General features: G+C 34.6%; 2 protein-coding genes across 3 annotated transcripts in view; both read right to left on the bottom strand.

The window, feature by feature from the left end:
* Positions 1-233: 233 nt before the first annotated feature.
* Positions 234-4,592, bottom strand: LOC106119279 (uncharacterized). The gene is made up of 4 exons (XM_013314194.1): positions 4,270-4,592; positions 4,096-4,195; positions 731-886; positions 234-287 (listed from the first exon to the last, which is right to left on the bottom strand). Exons 1-4 carry the CDS (start codon positions 4,590-4,592, stop codon positions 234-236), a joined length of 633 nt encoding a protein of 210 aa, XP_013169648.1.
* A 1,894-nt stretch (positions 4,593-6,486) lies between these two features.
* Positions 6,487-21,900, bottom strand: part of Ptpmeg2 (Protein tyrosine phosphatase Meg2) — a 48,277-nt gene continuing 32,863 nt past the window's right edge. For both annotated transcript variants that reach the window (XM_013314435.1, XM_013314434.1), the window contains exons 5-15: positions 17,182-17,390; positions 15,486-15,598; positions 15,023-15,140; positions 13,966-14,042; positions 11,908-12,094; positions 11,178-11,341; positions 10,672-10,901; positions 10,266-10,402; positions 9,853-9,929; positions 9,372-9,529; positions 6,487-9,179 (exon numbers count right to left, since the gene is read on the bottom strand). In XM_013314435.1, the coding sequence (XP_013169889.1) occupies positions 9,108-9,179; positions 9,372-9,529; positions 9,853-9,929; positions 10,266-10,402; positions 10,672-10,901; positions 11,178-11,341; positions 11,908-12,094; positions 13,966-14,042; positions 15,023-15,140; positions 15,486-15,598; positions 17,182-17,390 (1,542 nt within the window). In that variant the 3' untranslated portion in view covers positions 6,487-9,107. The remainder of the gene's footprint in view (positions 9,180-9,371; positions 9,530-9,852; positions 9,930-10,265; positions 10,403-10,671; positions 10,902-11,177; positions 11,342-11,907; positions 12,095-13,965; positions 14,043-15,022; positions 15,141-15,485; positions 15,599-17,181; positions 17,391-21,900) is intronic.

Here is a 21,900-nt window from a genome sequence, read left to right as displayed (position 1 = left end):
GGTTAACCGTGGGTTTCTGAAACCGAAAACTCGCTATAAAACATATCGACATCCCTGTTTTACATCTTTGATAAAACACATACAACAATATGTTTTAAAAGGAGATTTTGGTCTCAGAAATTCTCAGTAAGTCTAGCAAAAATAGTGTTTGACTAATTAACTGTAGTTAATTATATAAATAGCCATATGTAAATAGTTTTATTATTTCATTTACTATTGTTAAATGTACATAGTTATGACCAAGCTGCGTTCATAATATTGAATATGGCGTAAGATTGCCGGCACGCCTGGAATATAAATACATCAAATTATTAAATATATCTTATCTTATATCTTTAAATGAGCAATTCTTGTATATATATAATTAGACTCTCGGAATCGACTCCAACGATTTTCATAAAATTTAGTATATAGGGGGTTTGGGGGGCGATGAATCGATCTAGATAGGAATCATTTTTAGAAAATGTCATTTTATTCGTGTTGATAATGAACTTAAACATAAACTTAACTTTTTCTATCGGTAAGATCGAAAAATATTATTCATATTTCATCATTTTATTAGTAATTCGTACTTGAATATAATTTCGAAAAAACACAATTAAACACGGTCATCCAGGTACTGTAATTTAATTAATATCTTACTAATATTATAAATGCGAATGTTTGTTTGAAAGTTGTCATAGATGTAGAGAGTTAACTCCTTATTTAGCTAGATAAAATCAATTCATACCTCAGAGAATGTCTCGAGATTAACAGGATAGAAAACAGATCTTATACTCGGAGGATTATTGCATCTCGTCATCATAAGTAACACGGTCTTCCTTATTTTGATATTCGACTGTTTTTCCCAACCGCAACAGTAAATTGATTCTCTGAGCTTAACACCCTGAAAATGTTACCAGTATAATGCTCTTTAAAATAAATTGATTTCAAAATATATAAAAACAATTTAGAAATAATACTGACTTACGATCAAGTTTTGAAAAATTCCATTTTACATTTTAAACATACATTTAGTAAATTATCGCTATTTACTAGGTAGAGATAACAAATTTACTTTTTACACGGTCTTATTACTTGCTCTCCATAGATATATTTTTGATGGTGGTATTTAACATATCTAACTAATATTATAAATGCGAATGTTTAGAGTTTAGATGAATAGATGTTTGTTAAAAGGTATCTCCAGAACGGTTGCATGGATTTCAATGAAATTTGAAATAGATGTAAAACATAGTTTGAAAGTACACAGGAGCTACAATTTTTTCAGATCCGCGCGGACGGAATCGCGAGCGACAGCTAGTATAAATTATTTTCAAATACCTTGTGCATTAAGAAATCACCGTAGTAACATCCTATAAAGAAATGTAGAGTACAGGCGAATAACATTATTGTGAATTCCAAGTTGATCTCAAAACGAGATAGTGACTAAAATACATCATAATATGTTAACAAACATTGTTTATTAGTGACTAGAATTGAAGCTTATTGCTAGGTTATGTTTCAAATTCTATAATATGTATAATACTTTCATTAAACCAGTTTAATTATAAAAACTTGGTGTCCGAGACATACAAGTTTTTAATCGATATAAAAAAATCGATTGCTGTTCGTTAGTCTCGCTAAAACTCGAGAACAACTGAACGGATTTATCTTGGTCTTGAAATGTTCATGGATGTCTAAGGAAGGTTTAAAAGGAGAGAAAAAATTGAATAATTGCTGGGAACTAATTAAGTCTTTTTTTATTCCATGCGGACGGAGTCGCGGGCGATAGCTATTTTTACAATAAATAAAAGAGTAAACGGAAAATTCTAAATTCAATTTGTAAACTGAAAATCAGCCCCAGGCTGAGAATATAAGACGTCGCTTTTGTTTGACGATACATCTTTACTTACTTGAACAATTTGAAAAAGAGTAAACGACGATAAAAATATTGTTGTTTTCATTTGTAACTCAAATACTTCCATGAAATTTGTTCTTAAACATTTTGAAAGTCTGGAAAATAAAAAAATAATCACAAGTTTTTTTTTTAATTTTTGGTTCTGTTTTTACTGTTGTAGATTACTTTCTTATCTGTGGCGAAAACTTAACCTACAAATTATTGTATTTTTAATTACTTACTTGTATACCTCTTGCAGCTTTTTATTAATTTCTTTTAAATTTTCAATAATTTCGTTTTCATTATTATTCGCCAGTGCTGTTATTTTTCTACTTAATATTTCAATCTGTCCACAAACGTGTAGTACAAAGATCGATACCAAAGGATCGAATCCAAAAAAATTCCAACTTCCATTGATTGTAAAAATTAAAGATATAAAAAACAAGCACATATATACATAAAATATATCTTTCTGTTTTTCTATTGCTTCTGGATATGTAATATCATACATATGTGTTAAATTAAATTCTCCTCTAATGTAAGAAAATATCATTAAATATATAGCTTTTAATGGAAATACACCAGCACTCATTACAACTGAATAAAAATAAAGTTTACAAACTCTTTTGCCTTTCGAGGAATATTCTTTGATTAGTAACTGTTCTTCTTTTGTTTGTCGATTTATTCCCGCGTAATCTGCATTTACCATATCGATACAATATCTGAATTCATCTCTATAGTATAAAGCTAATATATTTTTATACGGTATAGTCAAAGATACGATCAAAAGCGATCCATTTTTAATTGCTTTTGCATACTCTTTATTCGGTATATCATAACAGATTATTGAATTTGCAAAAAAAAATATAATGCTACTTGATACGATGCTGATAAATGCATATCTTAGAAGCCATATTTTATTTCGATCCAAATTTGGATGAATTCCGCTAAACCGGAGAGCGTGACAGGAAATATAAAAAGCTCTTTCAAATGTTAAAGACATTGCTAATCCTATTTGATAAGGTTCTTCTTGGAGTATCTCCAACTAACAAAGGTTGGCGATCAGTTCTTCATATTTGTAACCGACTTCAAGAAGGAGGAGGTTCTTAATTCGTCTGACTTTTTTTTTGTATTTTGTCTGGGCGTCTCTAGCAACTCCTGTCCACTCTCGGATAAGGTTACGACGATATAACTACTGATTAAGTACTACAAACAATATGACGAGGAAATTATACAACATAAAATTACAGTATAACTAAACAATAATTACGTAGTTAGAAATTCATAATGCGCTTTGCAATCAAATAATAGGTTAGAAACTTCACAGTAAACAGTAAAAATTGAAAGAATAAAACATTTATAACGTTTCTAATAAATAAATTTATTAGTTTTGCTGTCTGTTTGTCATAATAATTTTAACTAATAAGATTAATTTTACCTATGGAATGTAAGTGGATTGTGCAGTGATATTAAATTAATTTGAACAAACATAAATACTTAACAATTAGATTTTTAATACTATTATCAGTTATAATTTTAGACGACCGTAGTAATTGAAAGCGTATATCTCTACCTAGTAAATAAGGTAAAATCCAAAGCGACATTATTCTTCATAAGACTATTATTAAAGTAAATATTAATACAAAATCTTACCACTAGAGACAGAAGATTGCCGTTGTAACAGGACAAAAATAAACGAATAGTGCAGGAGAAAAGAAAAGCAATAAACTCCGTGTTGACTTCGAGACGATACAGCGACTGAAAAATATAGAAAAGATTTTGTATATATGGGTTTCTACTGTCTAAACACTTGTATAAACACATATTGTTATCCCTCTCATTATCTTAGAAGAAAGAGGGACAATGTTATTAAAAGTCGCGTGTCAATGGAATTTCAAATACAAACAAGTTCTCTGTTTGTTACAGATAAAAAAGACAACAGTGGTAGAGCCCGCTTTAACATCTTCGCACGAATTGGCCCGGCTCGCCCGGTGAAATACCACGACCACACAGAAGACAGGCGTCAAGTGGAAGCAATTCCAAGTACAGTCTGAGGACTAAAATTTCTGATAAAAAAGGATGGGTAGTGGAAGTGGACTTTCCTGATGAGGGGATGGATGGGAAGGCATAATATTTGTATTGCAAAAATAAAAATGTTACCATATGAAAATGAATATTAACGTTAATCGCACTAACATTAAATACCATTGACTTACTTGAAATATTTGAAATAGAGCGAAAGGCACCAAAAATATCGCAACTTTAATTTGATACTCGAATAAAATCATAAAGTTTGATTTTAGAGAATCTATAAAACTGTAAATAACAAAAAAAAACATTAAAATCAGTTCCTTTATTAGTCGAAAGCAAATATTTAACTGGATATTTACCTATATAAACACTGCAACTTAATGTTGATAGTTTTTAAACTTTGTATAATTTCATTTGAATCGGTCACTTCATTTAATGCCAGCAATTGATGGCTCAAAATTTCCAATTGACCACAAATTTGTAACACAAATATTGATATCAAAGGATCGAAACCAATATAGACAATGGTTGCGTAAATTGCAAAAATGAAAGAAAGAGAAAACAAGCATAAAAATACGTAAAAATTATCCCTATGGTTCTCTATACATTTCGGATACGTAATGGCGAACATCTGAGCGTATTTAAATTCTCTTTGAATATATGACAGGATCATTAAGTACATAGCTCTTAGTATAAATGAAGATGTAGCAATTGTAACAGAATAAAACCAATATTTGCAAACATCACTCGCCTTCTTTGTATATTTTAATATCAATTGCCTTTCTTCTTTCCTATATTGTTCTATTGCTGATAAATTATCATCAACAATATCGAAGTATTTTTTAAAATGTCTTTGATAATGTATAGCTAAATAATTATAATATGGTATAGATAAAGACACGATTACGAAAGATCCATTTTGAATTGCCTCCGCGTATTTACAATTGTTTATATCATAATAAACAATTGAATGAGCAAAGAAATAAACAACAATTAGGCACACGGAATTGAAAAAGATGAACTGAAACAACCATTTTTTATCACGACATGAATATGGATGGATACCGTTGAATCGTAACGCGGCAGTTGAAAGACGAAATTCATTTTCAAAACTTAACACCATTATAGACCGGTTAAGTGGCAAAATATAGGAAAAAATAACAACACCAACAAAATATGACAATTTATATAGTAGAGGTTAAAATAAGAAATACTTTATTAATAAATATAAATTAACGCCGTACGTAGTTTGAAGGTCCTAATTAGAGTGGGACATGAGAAGTTCGTTGGTGTGCTTGGCATAAAAATAACAGGCTACATTTGAAACACGAAAAAAGCAAGCATTTGCAGTAATTTATTCACATACGTGTTTATTAAAATATTGTGTTTAATTTAAATGCTTTATATTTTATTTGCTCGTAGCTGAGTGAAAAAAATGAATTCAGTACTTTTAATAGACTAGCTGTTAACTAAATACCATTTAAAAATTATTAGCATATCGTCAATCTTTCAAATTTGTTCAAAATAGTGTCTGCAGGAAGAATAAAATAATGGCAGCATTTATAATAATGCAATTTATTACGTTGTATTTCTAACCTAAAAATTCTATATATTATTGCTACTGAAAGAGTCAGTAGCGAAGAAATAGTTTTTATAAATAGTAGATATTCTACCTATCCATCTGGGTTACGGGCGTGTAGCTTTTAGTTTCATTTACTTATTTGTGTGAACTTCACAATGTGCTTGACAATAAAATTATAGGTTTGTAAAAGTTATAATTACATGAATATTGTATCTTGAAAAGATAATTGCGCGTTCAATTGTTTACATATTTAAATGCATTTTTAAATCGGTAAGCATTTCAGTTACGATCGGAGTTTTCGATTTTTGTCATTAGTTAAATTAAAATAAGTTTCGGTTTATCGTTATAATCTTAAGCTATTTTTAACATGTATACAAACCCAATCTTTTTAGTAGTGCGATAGCGTCCTTACCTATAGTGTTCCGTAAAATTATGTGAAGTTTTTTATGTGAGCTACTAATTTCAAGAGTAGATAAAAAAATACGTTCAGGGTCGAATCTACAACCGTTTTAATGATACAGTACCATTGGGTTAGAGCTAAATAACTTATATAAGCAAAAATTAGTAAAACAATATCTTTTAATTTTAAGGTTTCCGAAAAAAAAAACTGTCATACGTACTGCATAGTTTCGATTCTAGCAATGACAAGTCACAAAACGCAATCTCTTTTTTGCCACCTTCAATACACTTCTCGTTTCGTTTGATTAGCGAAAGCTCCATTTTTCTTACTTCCTGAGGGGTTAGACAAAATACATTCGCTTCAAAGCGACTAAATAGCGAAATTCAAAGATGTATGGAATAACGCGCGACAGTCACGAGACATTTTTGAAGTCCGCTATGGAATCGCTTCGAAGCAAACGCACTTTGTGTAAACCCCAAGTTCTGTCATTTAAATTTCATTTCGTTTTTTTTTAACAGAAATCGGTAGTTTACTGATTACATCGGGATTCCGCTTGGTTTTAAAAAAAAATGAAACTACCCTTTGTGTATATTACAAGTATTTCTTTTTATTTCACACATATTTCACAGGAGGAGTTATAATTTAGATTTTAAACAGAAAAAATATTCAATAATATATTTACATTTATAAGAATCAACAGTATCGTCAGATTAACAATTTACTTAACCTAAAAAAAATACGACAAAATTGTTTTTTTTTATATATTTCGGAAGGTTTCTTCGTAAATGCGTGACCTATTCGACTATAAGTAACAAATATATTTTACTTATGTTTATTAATTTTCATAAATTTATTACAATATAAATAGATTTTATGAGACATCTGCCAAATAAAGCAAAATTTCAAATATCGAAGCTTTTAAATGGAGATTGGTTTAAGTATGTTAAATGGGAATTCCTAAAAAAAGCTATTTTTACGAAGAATTTATGAAAGGGCCGTACTATTCAGAGAGATATATAAAAAGACTATGTACACAAATAACCCTGTTGCAATATTAATATATAATCGATGACAGCGACATCTAGCGATCCAAATGTTTCATTAATTCTATACCAGAGCAAAAAATATTTTAAAGTATATTTTCTAAAATACAACAACTTTACCTGTTGGTATTTCACGTCAGCCATTTTGGTTAAATGAAAACTGCAATTTATTACAGACAAGTTGACATTTCTCGTTCCAAAATCATTCACAATTGAATGTTAATTTTATTCATTCGTTCAAAACGCACTGGCCTTTATTTTAAACCATTCTCAATCCTAACATTCATTCATTCTAACCTCACATATGACGCATTTTACGTAAGAATACATAAAATTGAACAATGCTCAGTATTCTAGCAGTTTTGTATGCTAAAGAATACATGGGATGTAAGTAGCATACTTCGTGCAGCATGCAATCATGCTATACGCCAGCATGCATTAAGTTTATAAGAATACTGGGGGGTACAGTAGGGGGGGGTAGTGCAAGGCTAAGCTGATGCGTTTGCGATATGTCAGTTGCATGTTAGGACGGCGGTTCAAAGTATACTTTGTCGGCGACTATACTATTATATTTTTAAAAATATCTATATAACTCTATATTTCTTTTTTATTTTATGGCCACGTATATACGATTGCCAACGTCATATTGTTAAAATTATATGAAATCATATTATTTCATGTGAAATAAACTTGTGAATTACGGCAACCATTTTGATATACAAAAATTGATAGTTTTATCAAATCAATGTAAACTTTATAAACACATGTCTCATTTCATTGAAAATAATGCAAGTAAAGAAAATTCATACGAATTAAAAAAAGACTAAAGAGAAATATGTTCATACCAAATAACAATACAAAATCTATATTAACTCGAGTCTAACACTTTACTATTTAATACTTTATACACATTCCCTATTGATTTATTTAAATATATATCAACTGCAGCGTACAATCACATTTAAGTTAAGCAAATCGACCATTAGAAAGAGACAAACCGACAATTTCAACTTCATAGTGCGCCGTCTCTATCGCACAAAGCAGTAAATCACATTACCTATGTGAAAGAGAGATAACATTACTTGCAGATGTGTATAGTGCTATCTCTGTTGCACAAAGCATTAAGTCATTTCTTCTACCAACGTATGAAAGAGATAACGTTACATTCGGATTTGTATAGCGCTATCTCTGTCGCACACATTATCAAATCATTTATACTACCTGTGTGAGAGATAACGTCATTTTCGGATTTGTATAGCGTTATCCCTGTCATACATAGTAAGTCGATTACTGGTTGTACGAGAGAGATAACGCTCTACATAGCCGATATTTTTGTCTCTTTCTAAAAGCCGATTTGCATACTGCGTATTACATGTCAATATGATTTGTACATTTTCGCTATTGCTTTAATTTTTAGTATTAATTATTTTATACATGCGTTATTTATTTCTTAGTGTGTTTGCCGTTCTCTGTATTATACATAACCTATGTCAAAGTTTGTAAAAAGTAATCCATGCCGCTAGTAATTTTCGACCAAACAGTTAACAATATTCAGTCTATCCGTATAAATATTCATAATTATAACATTATCTAAAGATTTAGTGTTAAATTGAAAATAAGTGATATAAAAATGACATTCCACAAATCCAAAACGAGTAGTACAAATGAATTTTATTCTACCAGCACCTCGATAATTTGTGTATATTTATGCGTTTAGATAAAACGTAATGATAACCATACAGTCATACTTTATTACATAAATAAATGAAAATAAATAAGGATACATGTTTTTTTGGCTACATTTTATGTCATGCGAAATAAATAAAAGTAACAAAATCAATGCAAATTTCAGTTCTTATGTAGACTACAGGAACGTTTTACATCTATATGTATATGTAGTGACTTAATACTAGAAGAAGCCGGATTAAATCGGTTCTGGACAAGTAGAGGCTAGAGAGTGGAGCCGGCGTCGGGTCGGCTGCGTCCGTCGCACGTGCGGGCCGGTGCGGGCCGGTGCGGCCCAGTGTCGATCGGTTTCAACCGGTTCGTACCGGTTGGGGGCCGATTTGTAGGCCAGTATGGAGCGATAATGGCCGGTATGGACCGCTGAGAGCCGGTGTGCACCGGCGTTGAGCCGCACTAGAGCACGGTGCAGGCGGGGCGAGCCAATCTTCATTCAGATTCATCTTCGTTATCATCATCGAAGCCGTTCAAGTCCGCCGACTCTAAATACCCGTGCATTACCTGAAAACATGGAAAATTTAATCAATGTATGCTCACACTTGTTTATTGGTTACTGGGAATTTGTCATACAAATTCCACACACCCTTACCGACTGGTAAATAACTTTAGGTGGTGTAATAAATCTTTTTAGTATTATTTTTCTTTTATACTATTGCGACCATATTTTTTTATTTATGCAGTAGGTAGACTCACCGCATACTCGAGGAGGGCGAGATGGCAGAAGACGTACTGGTCGGGCATCTGTATGGAGTGAGCGCGCTGAGCTCGCACGCGCTCCACCGTGCCGCGCACGTCGGCCACGCCCTCCGCCGACAGGCGCGACGTGCACACGTCCAGTGTTATGAACGTACCTAATATACAAAAACACCTTTTAATATATATCATCTAATTAAATAAATTCATATCAATAGCTATCTGGAAGTTTGTAACGACTATTGAACCAGTATTTCCCACTTAATGTGAATTTTAACCGTCTGTTTTTACCGCTTGTTTTTTTTTGGAAGTTGGTAGTAGCAGTAAGTAGTTAGTAACAATAATAACATGTTGACATATATATGTTCGCTTAAATTAATTTAGGGGACTACTCTTGTGGCCTAGTCACGGTGTTGCGTGATTATAAAGCGGAGTTATTGTTATATTAAAGCATTAAAAAAAATAAGTGGCATCTACTAACCAGTCCTCCCAATTCCGGCGGAGCAATGCACAACTATGGGAGGTCCTCGACTATGACCGGCCCACGCGTCTCCTAAACTGGAAACAAATACATCATGTATTAATATCCAACATACATACTAGTGATAATTCCAGACAGTCTTGATTGATAAAATACTCGATTGACTTGATGAATGAGTGTAGAAGCGAGAGAGGTATGTCTGGACCGGGCCAAATGGAAGTTAGTGGTCTCTGCCTATCCTTCTCGGTTACGGGCGTGAGTTATATTGTTGTAATTTGTCATATAGGCTTGTTGGAAGTTTACATTTCCATCAAATTCTACTATAAATATTATGTGTGTGTATGCGTCCGTAAACGTGTGCATGCACGTACACGTACACGCACACGTATACGTGTACGAGTGCGTGTACGTACTCAGCGAGCGCGGTGCGTTGTGCGCGGCGCACGAGCTGCAGGAAGCGCAGCACTGGCTGAGCGCGCCCGCCGCCCGGCACGCCGTAGTCCGGCCAGCGCACGTACTGACCGTGCCACACGCGCCGCGACATCTCACTCTGTACAAACAATTATTACATTTTATAACACGCACCACACATTGTCTTTTATCTTGTCAACATTTTGAAATTTAATTAATTACTTTACGTTCTTTATGATATATCTCCTTTTTATTTAGGTTATCGAGTGTCTTACGATTAAATTGGGACGATATAAAATCCTCTAAATGATTTATTTACTTATAACGTATATGAATATTGAAGGATTGAAAACAGTAAATACGTGTAAACACTCATGGCTTAGTTTAACCTAGAGATCCAATAGTTACCCTTAAATCGGTGAGGACGAGATGCGATATGATGTAGTCATCTTCAACATCGACGGCCTCAGTGAGCAGTGCGAAGGGCGGGTGCACAGCGCGCGCGCCCGCCGCCGCCGGCCAGTACTGTCCGCACTTGACGCGGCCGCGCTCCACCGCGCGCGTCGTCATCACCACCGCCAGGCAACCCTGCTCCCACACCATGCGCCAGAAGTCGCTGTACGTCTTCGGCAGTGGACCTGCAACACCGCACCGTACATTCAAACTTACTTAGAAAATTGACCGTAGGTGTAGAGCCCAGAATGGATCGATAATGTATGCATTGCAAGCATATATTAAGACAGACAAACAAGTAGGGGAAAGGTTGAGATAGCAATGGAAAGACAGCAATCTCCTTACGAAAGGCTCGAACGCAAAAGTATAAAATACCTTCATTTCTTACGTCTTCTACGAGATTTCCTGTCACTATAACTTCAATAATGGTCTTTTTTTGTTGTAACTTAGTTATTACTGACCTTGTGTACATATGAATGCATTCTTCTGCTTGTAACCGTCCACGTAGTTGGCGTTGATGTAGTCAGTGGTGGGATCCTCGGGGTCTATCTGGGACAGCAGCACGCGCGAGTGATCGTAGCACAGCACGTCCGTGTACCGGTTCTTTGATAGATTACTTGGCAATCTAGAAATTGTACCACAAATATTTAACAAACAATTCAAGTGCATTGACTGCAGGCAGACCATACAGGAGTAATATGTTTCGTATTTAACAAGGTATAACTCTTCTCAAATATCTTGGCAACCCATGATAATTATATCCAGCTGCGCCCCACTACTCCTAAAATTGTGTTCTGGATATCAACTCGCAAGAAGTGAAGACCTGCCAAGTTATGTGAAACCATTTATACCACGAGTTTTTAGCAGTTCAACACCGGAAAGCCTCGGTTGATTTCGTTTATTTTTTTTTACATATTCAGACTACCTAAGTAACTTTTTTTTGGTGGGTTGGAACACTCAAGTTTATTTATTTAAAAACTGCGCGACATTATTCCAGAAATTGCTAGTTCTGGAAAACAAAATGAAATCACTATCCTAGTACATTTAGACCACGATCTCATTTGATGTTAAGTGGTGATGTTATGAAAGGTGGTCTCCAGTTCAGTAAATGCTTATTCAATCGAATATCCAAAGCCCCACGTAATGAACATGAGCACTACACAAGGGAAATATTATTAACAGCATACTAACTTGGCGTGATGGAAGGTGCCCTGCGGCGGACGCGCGCGTATTTCCTCGTACTCGGCGACAAGTCCGCGGCGGCCGAGCGAGCGCAGGCGGGCCAGCAGCGCGCCCGCGCTCTCGCCCGCGCCCCCGCCCGCGCACTCCTCGTCCGACAGACCCGGCGACGCCTCGCCCGACGACCACGTGCCGCGAGCTGCACGCACAAACACATACCCGTATAAACGTGGTTTATACCGAGCCACCAAAATATTTCAAATGACCTATAAAATATATCAAGAAGAGTTGACTGCCAAGTCTCATGCGAAAATGTCTAGGATAGTCATTGGATAAAAGTTACAAGCCTGACCTGACCACCATTTATTCTAGCGATATTTAAACATTCATAATATTAATAAGATTACATCAATTCAAACTTTGCTTTTTTCCTTGATTCATTCAAATTTTCAAGAGAAATTTAAAATTAGTAACTAAACTACTAAAGTAGTCTTTATAAAGTGATTTTATAAAATAGAACACGGATAAGAGTTTGCCTTCTTCTTGTTTGTATCTTGTAGCTCTCCCGATGAAAACAATTTAGAAAACTTTAATTAAGTTTAAGCCCCGTTCAGTTTCAAAGTGCATTGTTAAATTAACTTCATTGTATACAAAACGTTAAAGTCAAGTTAAGGATAATATTAATCCTTATAACAAATTAATCTAAAAAAAATATTAGCCAAAATTTGTTTTGAGATGTTTTAAAACAGCTAGAACTAAACTAAATTTTATCATAAGGCGTCAAAAAAGCGAGAGGCGAGCTAAATTCGCCGAAATGACGATACGATTGCTGCCTACTTCTTTTGCAGATGCGTTGCCTAACCTTTCATCAACGAACAAGCAGACGCACATACATCTCCCTTCCTATGCGTCTTTCGCCAAATTCACTTCCCCTTATCATCCTTTCCTAATAAGAAAAGCGTGGAAAGGGAAAGAGGACTAAAATTGAGTCTCTGGCACACACACTCATCAGATAGAAAACTTTGTTTAAAGGAAAGGCAGAACACCGAGGTGTTCAACGACACCAATGGACATCTGCAACACTAGAGTAACTGCAGATGCGTTGCCGACCTTTAAGAAAATGGTATGCTTCTTGTAGGACTCTAATTCGTATTGGTTTAAAAATACCGCCGAGAACAGACAGTTCCATAACTCGGCTGTGCGAGGCAAGAAATTGCGCAAGAATTGCACTTTACGCCTATCTTCTGTGTGGTCGTGGTATTGCTTGGTCGAGCTAGCTAATATGTGCAACTGATTTTGTTGTTGATGTCTTTAACATTGCAAACTACTCTACTTTAAGGACTTAAGTTTGTGAGGTATGTAATCATTCAGTAATTACCGACGTCGGTCTTTCCATCGCTCATTTTACGACTAAACACAAATTTAGTTATAAGCACAAAACCACACAAATCATATTTCATTCAAAATAAATAAACGACATTACCTGACAAACATGAAAAGCATATGTCAAACGATAATATCTAGTTGGCTATGGTTGAGTTATATTTTTTTCTGTCTTTAAATTATGAAAGGAGGTCATATATTTCGAAACATTACTTGATGATCTTTATAATTGGATAGGTTATTGCTTTGAAATTACAACTTTTACTTCGTTTCAACTTAAACGCGTCTGTTGATGATACTGACAGTTAATTCTATCTATTATATTAGTACAAATACACGCCACAGCTAACAACCCTAACCGTCAGCGCCAAAATGGCGATAATAAAATAGGCACAAAATACCAAGGTTTATAGCCTGTCCATGTGTCCATATGTAGGTATAAGTGACGTAATCTCATCAATGAATATAGTGGAACAGGTTAAAATACTAGTCTATTTTTTTACAATTTATTGAGTGAGATAGAAAAGGTAATTCTTCAAATACTTCAAGGTTTTTTTGCAAAAAAAAATATGTACACTACAACTTCTTATACAGGGTTTTGTTCACAAAACTTGTTCTTTTTCAAAGAGAACGAACAATGCCTCTTCATAGATATAAGAAATAATGTATTTTAACATATAAACTTACTGATCAAGTCAACTTCGTCCTCATCTCCAGAGTGTATGTGACCGCCCTTCATGTCGCCATTGTAACCGTGCGTATGTCTGAAAAAAAAAACAATAAACTTCTATTTAATTTTGCAAAATGAATGTTGAATATTTTGTTTCCAGATTATTAATTTAATTGTAAAACTGGAATTATTTACCTAAATAGTGTTTAAAAAACTACATTAAGTGTTTATCAACAGTGTATTTTGATGACTTTATTTTTATACTAAAATAAAAAAAAAATATTTATAAAAGTAGAGTAAAAAAGTTATTTTCTGTATAAAACAGTATACAACATATTTATAATCCGATGATTTTGTGAAAGGATTTTCGCACGGTTGCTGGGGAATGGAGAAAATCGTCGAGCCTTGCCCGGACAAATATCTGGGACGTTTGGCGAGCTTTATAATTCCCGACCTATTTCCCCGGGAAATAAATTTCCAGTCTCTCGAAATGTTAAAATGCATTGTTAATGCACGCATAGTTAACAGTAAATAACATTCTGAGGCATTGTTCAAGAAAAGATGAAAATCGCATGAGAAGATATTTAGTGGAATGAGGTTACAGAATCGTAATGTTCTCGCAATTAGTACGTATCGCATAATTCGATGGCTCCTACTATCCTATATCATTTCACAATACTTCCATTTAGGACTTGTTCTATGTTTTTTAACTTGATAAATACTCATTTCTGTGTTACTTTAAAGTAACGTTTGAAGATCAACATAATTTACGTTTCAAAAATACGATAATTTACGTTGGAATCATCGGATTCTTAAAAAAAGTGAATGTTATTTAGGGACTGAATCAAAACCAATGTGCCATCGCTTGTTTGGTACATTTCGACATAGGATACTTAGGCTACTTATTAAAAAAATAATAATTTCCTTGCGATCGAAGTCACGGGTGACAGCTAGTTTATAAACAAAGTAAGCGTCATCTGATCAACTGGTTAGTGCGTAAAAGAGAACATGCTTGCTTGTGTGCGTATGTACATGTATTGATGTATTTGTGTGTAGTGTGTGGGTTGTGCTGACCTGAGCGGTCCGGTGTCGCACGTGTAGGGAGGGTCGCTGATGTGCATCGCGTCAGGCTGCTCGAGACGCGCCACTCGGTCGCTAGTCATGTCGCGTGCCACCTCGTGCTCTATTACACCTGCAATACATACAACTTTATTAAAAAAAACTTAGGCTGTTAGGGCAACAGCTCTTTTGGACTCTAAATCAACAGTATCTTTGGTCCTAATTGCATAACTCACAATATGTATGATCTGCTACGACATCAATATTGTTACATCTTACTAATATTATAAATGTGAATGTGTGGATGGATGTATGTTTGTTAGAAGGTTACTCCAGAACGGCTGAACAGATCTCGCTGAAATTTGGCATAGATGTAGAACATAATCATTAAGCACACAGGCTACTAAGTTTTTTATTTCGCGCAGATAGAGTCGCGGGTGACTGCTAGTTTTAAATAATTGTTGAGAAATATATTTACCATTTTGCGTTTTGACCGGCGGTATATAATTACTAATCACATATTCGTCTATCACACCATCCAGTTTGTTGTTCTGAAGATTATTTGTATAACAATTTCTACAGTGCTCCAGCCTGAAAATAACATACAAACATATACAATTTAAATACTTGTCGAGCAAAAAGTTTTATATTATAAGAGTTCTATTCAAAGACGATAAAACTTGCTACGAGTAACAATAAACAAATCAACAGAATTTAGTCGTTCCACTTACAAGTTGCTGCAATATAATTGTTCACCCGCTTTGAAACTGTTTTAAGTATTTCGTTGCATGAAATAAACAAAATGAATGTAAAGTACTATTAATGACTTAAGATTATATAAGATACAGTAAATAAAAAGGTAGGTCACCTTAGTTATTGCCGAAACATTATTTTTATAAAATTGGGACCGTGACTTACGAACTTTTGCGTTACTAAACTAGATAGCTTACGAATTATGATACTCAAACATATTTCCAATTGGAAATGCAGAAAACATTTATGACTCGCCTATCTTTAATGAGTCTTTGGTACTCAATATCAAGTTGGACTGTTTATAGATGTATAAATATAGAACCAAATTTGAGCTAATATCGTACCCTATAAAATCGACAGATTTATTTTCGGTACGGTATTAATCCAGCTTATTATGTACAGGGTGATTGCAAAGATATCCTTATTCTGTTCTGTTACATTTAACTAGTCGAAATGACGTCACCCTTTGTTTTTTTTGCATATGAGTGTACATTTCAAGGAGATGTAGAGGCTTACAATGCGACGCCTCACGCTCTGATAACCTCACATAATGACACCTCACTACAACGTATCATATATATGGGTTATTTGAGCTAAAAATAAGCTACCACCATCGTTATATCATCGCAAACTAACAGGGTTCTTTATGATATGTAGGTACCAAAGCAATGGACATCTGCAAGACCCTTAAGAAATGAATACTCACATCACTAAATTATAAGAATTATAATAAATTTTACCACAAAAGTAATATTCTTGAATGCTAAAGTTGGAAGTCTCGAGGGAAATCGCAACGATATTTGACTTACAGAAAATTTAATCAGAAATGATGCAAGTCAGAGAATGAAACGTGCAAGCGAAGGAAACGCTAAATGTAAATAAGGTATATCTGAACGGAAGCGCAAACAGAGGCCGCGTAATACGATATAGTTCAAGTGTACTGTTTCTTAGTAAACAATGCCAAAGGCGCCTTAATTCCAGCGAATTTAATGTCGACTTCTACTAAGAAATTAGACAAAGCGGCAAACAATTTCCTTAAACAATTAACATCTATTCCACGAACATTGTAATTTTCCGTGAGTTTATTTTCGTGAAATTCAATAATAGTAAATTTATTATATTATTACTGATAAAATTCCATTTCCACAATCTCTAAGCTATCGTATTACAAATTCCTAACCTTTTCTTTATCTACTCTATGCCCTTGTGCACATAAAATTGCAAGACATTCATAAATTACGCTGAAACTAGCTTCGTGTTATGTTTATATAATACTACAGGCAGGCTAAGGACAGAATTTTTTATTTAAATCTATTATAACCTAACGCAGTAAAATAGTCTGCGTACTGAGGCGTCCACAACTATCTTGGCTTCCTTCGTTTTTTATGGTTTGGTGACACAAGGTCTCGACTACTACTCACCAAGCAGCGTGATCAGGGGCGAGCTGTCCACCGAGCTGCGTAGGTAGGCTGGCGCGGGGTACGTGCGCGCCCAACTGCGGCGCGCTCACCGTATGTACGCGTTCGCGCAGCTTCTCCCGCACGAATAGCCGCAATATGCGAAAGGGCGCCTTGAACCACAACGGCGCTGTCACTATTAACACTTTCTTCAACTTGGCCGGATAACCACCCTGTAACAAGCAAAGAGAACAGTTATTATGTTTATTGCACAAATAAATATAAAAAGACTAGCTGTCGCCCGCGTCTCCGTCCGCGTGAAATGAAAAAAAAGGTATTTTAATTAAAAATCTTATACAGAATTTGTAATAAATCAATTGCTTTTTCATGTTTAGTATTTGACAGTAGCTTCAAACATTTTACATAGTCTAAATTAATAGCTATAAAATTTACATAGTCGCATGCTACATAAAATAGAATACGTCGCATTGTCTCTTGTATTCGTGTAGCGCTACTCTGGCAGTGAAGCCAACAGATTTCTCGCGAATAAACAGAAGTGCACTTGACTCTCGCTCCATTGTTTGAAAAAATATGAGAGTCGTGTCGCTTCTTTATGAATTTACAAAACAGGCTAACCGTGTGCCACCCGCCTTACACGTCATTACAACGCAAATATCACATTGACTCTCGTTTCTTCTACTAAGTAATGTTAGGAAGGAAATCCGAAAATGTGGCAGTGTATTGACCCAACACTAGCCTTACTAAAATGTCGACGTTTATATCCCCTCACTCACGAGCGACAGGCCGCGTCCGCGAAATAATACCAGTGCCACTCATCCTGATGAAGGGCCCCCGATGGGCTCGAAACTAGTCGGTGCCGCCACCGGACGTATATACGTGAGTGTTTAGCCGTGTTTATATATCAGTTTAGTATAATGTCTAATGTCTATATCTCACGAAAGTTTGAATAATTTACTAACTAATACTGTCTAAAACTAATGCAGTATCGTTTTTGATACCTAGCCCGTGATTGAACATTTGTATTTGAACACGTTAGTATATAGATATGGAGAAAGCGAGACAGGTGTGCCGATCGATCGATAGCAAGGGTAATCACTAGGATTATAGAAACGGCAGTCTGTTTGAACGGACGTGGATCATCGCTTATAACTAAATCCTTATGATTAAACACTCATCCAATAAAGAACATACAACAGGTGTAAGCATATTTGTTTACCCGTTACATTCTTAACAGAATGTGAATACTTTTTAATTTAGGTTATGAGTAAACATTTAATCTTCCTTTTTATCTAAACTTCTAAACTCATAGTAGCTATCGTCCGCGACGCTGGGTCTTCACAAAGCTATGTTGTTTCGCCTCACCGCTGTGCAATCCTCGAAACGCAAACGCAATATCCTTTTACTCTACCAAAAGTCATAAATGCGCGAGTAATCCGCACCCAGGTGAGGTTAGACGGCAAGAAAATTCGCGACAGAGTGCTCTCAAGGCGTCGCCGCACCGCAGCCTCGTCGAGTATCACGAGCGAGCACCGGAATAGACACGGATAGAGACAAAAGCGGGACACGGCCGCGCGGTATAATAATAAACTCAGACTGCGTTCAGACTTCTTAATTGGTCTGATGTAACTGAAATTCGCGAATACACAAAGAAATAACAAATACAATTATTTATATTATTTTATTGTTTTACCAAGTTACTTAAGAAACGGAATTTCAATCTGATCATCTTTTATCAATGAGCTGTATGTGCGACCATTACTTTTAAAGTAATATTCATAGCTCTATATGTATACACTAGCGGACCCGACAGACGTTGTCCTGTCTACACGTCTTTAATTTGAAAATTTCTTGTCCAGCCGACAAAATTGTGAATCTAAACCATCCCCAGATCCCCTTGAACACACACAAAAAAATTCATCAAAATCGGTCCAGTCGTTTGAGAGAAGTTCAGTGACATACACACTCACAGAAGAATTATATATATAAAGATTGGCACAATAGCATAATTAAATCCCACTTGTGTCTGATCTAAATAACGTTTGATAAATGTCTTTGTATAAATACAATTAAAAGTAATACATAGTACAGATGTGATTAACTTCAAAGTACACAAGTCACGTATAATACGTAGTAACACGATTCCGTCACAGCAGGAATCCAATAGCTCAGATGTCTCGCGACTTGAGACTGACACACGATCATTTAATAACATTGCTAACATGTCAGACTTTTACTTACAAAAAAGAAAAGAAATGAATTTTCTAGTAATCTTAATGCGAATGTTTTGGTGAATGGATGGATGTTTGTTAGAAGGTATCTCCAGAACAGCTACAGGAATCTCCCTGAAATTGGCCATAGATGTAGAAGATAGTCCGGAAAAACACATAGACTACTAATTTTTTTTTACTTTCGTGACAGCTTGTTTCATATAAATATTGGGAAAATGTTAAAAATAACAATTCTCATATTCTAATCTCGTAGTAGTAACCACAAAAGTGCTACGTAAGCTATAGCGTGGTTAAAGTTAACGCACATTTTTGCCTCTTAAAACCAAGTATAAAGTTCTATCTATTTGAATTAAGTCATGGTCGTTTTTATTTCTAAAAAAAACTGGATCGTTAATGCTATGACATGTTCTTGCTATGACACCGTTACAAGTGATATGATGTAACTCTTGCCATTTTCTCACATACTTATAACCTCAATTTTTCTTCTTACAAACTTGGTAGCAAAATCATTGTTAGCAAATCAAGTTTTCTTGGAATTTCAGACATTTTTCCGATCAACACTGTCTTTATGATTAGCCGTAAATGTGATGGTATTATGTTAAAAGGAGAATCTTTGAAATAACATTTAAATTTACTTTATTTAAAGAGCACTCAAATTTTAAGCTGTAGAATTATAATATTTAATGAAGACGAATATTAGATAAAAATTAACAAAGACTGAGCGAGGTTCTCAAAAGATAATTAAGGCAGCTCAGAATTTTAATTTAGGAACAGGCACAAGTGATCGTCGACATTATTAAGTAACGAATACATATTAATTGTGGGTGTTGATCCCCCCCACCCACATTTAGGGGGTTGTAACACGTTGTGCGTATATTCACGGTCGCCTCCACTCTGTAGCATTAAGCATTCTTTTACGTGAAAATCAACACAAACTCGCTCTATTCGTGTTTTAATGAATTCGTTTGAAAACGTGTAATTAAATTAAATGTAACGCGTTTGTTTGTCTCGCCTAAACAAATTACGTACAACCGCAATTTGACATAAATTTATTTTAATTATAGCCCACGTTGTGTAATAAACAATGAATTTGAGTTTTAAACGCCTTTACAGTTCTTGATTTGATTAGAGGAGTTCAAATTAAACTTTAGTAAGAAAATACTCGCCAATAAAAGTGTACAGATAAAATATTCACACAAATAATTATATATTTATATATAAACGTATCGTGTTCTTTTACACTATTTTCTACATCCATAACAAATTCTGGCGAGATCCATCCATCCATCCATCTAAACATTCCAATTTATTATATTAGTAAGATGAAACCTTTATGATAAAAATTGCAATTAATATATTTCCAGCATAATCAAATTCAGTATACACTGAAGTTATTTCTTACAATACTGACGATAAAAGTTCCGTGAAACGGAGGATAAAAGATAGCGCGGCAGACTCTCGGAGAGGTTAAGGCGGTTTACAGACGGAACAACTGTTGTTGCAATTGAGCTGCTATCAAAAGTTTTCAATTCTGGCTAGAAACATTAAGCTGCTAACAACACGAGTTGCGAATTCTGGCTATTGGTAACTGTTTTCAGTTGCTGCAATCGATGACTATCGTAGTTCTATGTACCCTTTGCAAATCTTCATAAAATAAAAGCTACCTAACAAGTTGGCAATTTTATAAGAAGATTAAATATTTAACAGTTGCTGTAACTAATATCATTTCGTCTGGTAACCGCCTAAGAAAGGTAAAGGGTGCGAGGGCGTTGGCCTCGCTTTCAATTTATGAAATCTCCTGACACCTAAGCCTACTCACGGCCGGATAATATTAAAACCTTCCTGTGATATCACGAACCTTGCCACTTACTCCAAAATAGGCCACATTTTAAGTAAGAAAATTTTATATCTAATAAAAAAGTAAAAATTAACATAACACGAGAACATTTTTTTAAATTATTGATACTTTTTTCTTTTATTATTTTACAGGTTATATTGAGGTTAAGATATTCTTAAGCTATTTATGTATAAATAAATACGTACGTACTAGATCGGTTCATAAATAATTCATATTTAGTAAGTATACACCTACTACGTAGCTACGTTTTTACCTTACGTTATTTCATAAAGTTTGTACAGTAATATTTTTGATAAAGACCTTAAGGCAACCGCAGACGCGATTCCAATCAGAATCAGTAAATCCTTTGTGCCACAGTCAATGGAAAGTGAAACCGCGTATTAAAACATTTAGATTCAAACTTTGTAGACTAAACAAAAGAACTGAAAAGATAATATATAGCTATACCCCAAGTCTTCTATTTATCATATTCAATTAGCGTAATAAGGTGCAATATCCTTTACCTTCCGATATAGTCTAGACGAGTCTTGGTGACGTCAGAGGTACATTGAATCCTCCAGGCGCTAATACGTAAGGTCTTTGTCTAGATCCTAGAATGTAATGTACACCAACGGGTAAACAAAGTAGATTGAAAGC

Source organism: Papilio xuthus, unplaced genomic scaffold, assembly GCF_000836235.2.
Source record: "Papilio xuthus unplaced genomic scaffold, Pxut_1.1 DF827461.1, whole genome shotgun sequence".
NCBI classification, from domain to species: domain Eukaryota; kingdom Metazoa; phylum Arthropoda; class Insecta; order Lepidoptera; family Papilionidae; genus Papilio; species Papilio xuthus.
This window is presented reverse-complemented; position numbering and strand designations above follow the sequence as displayed.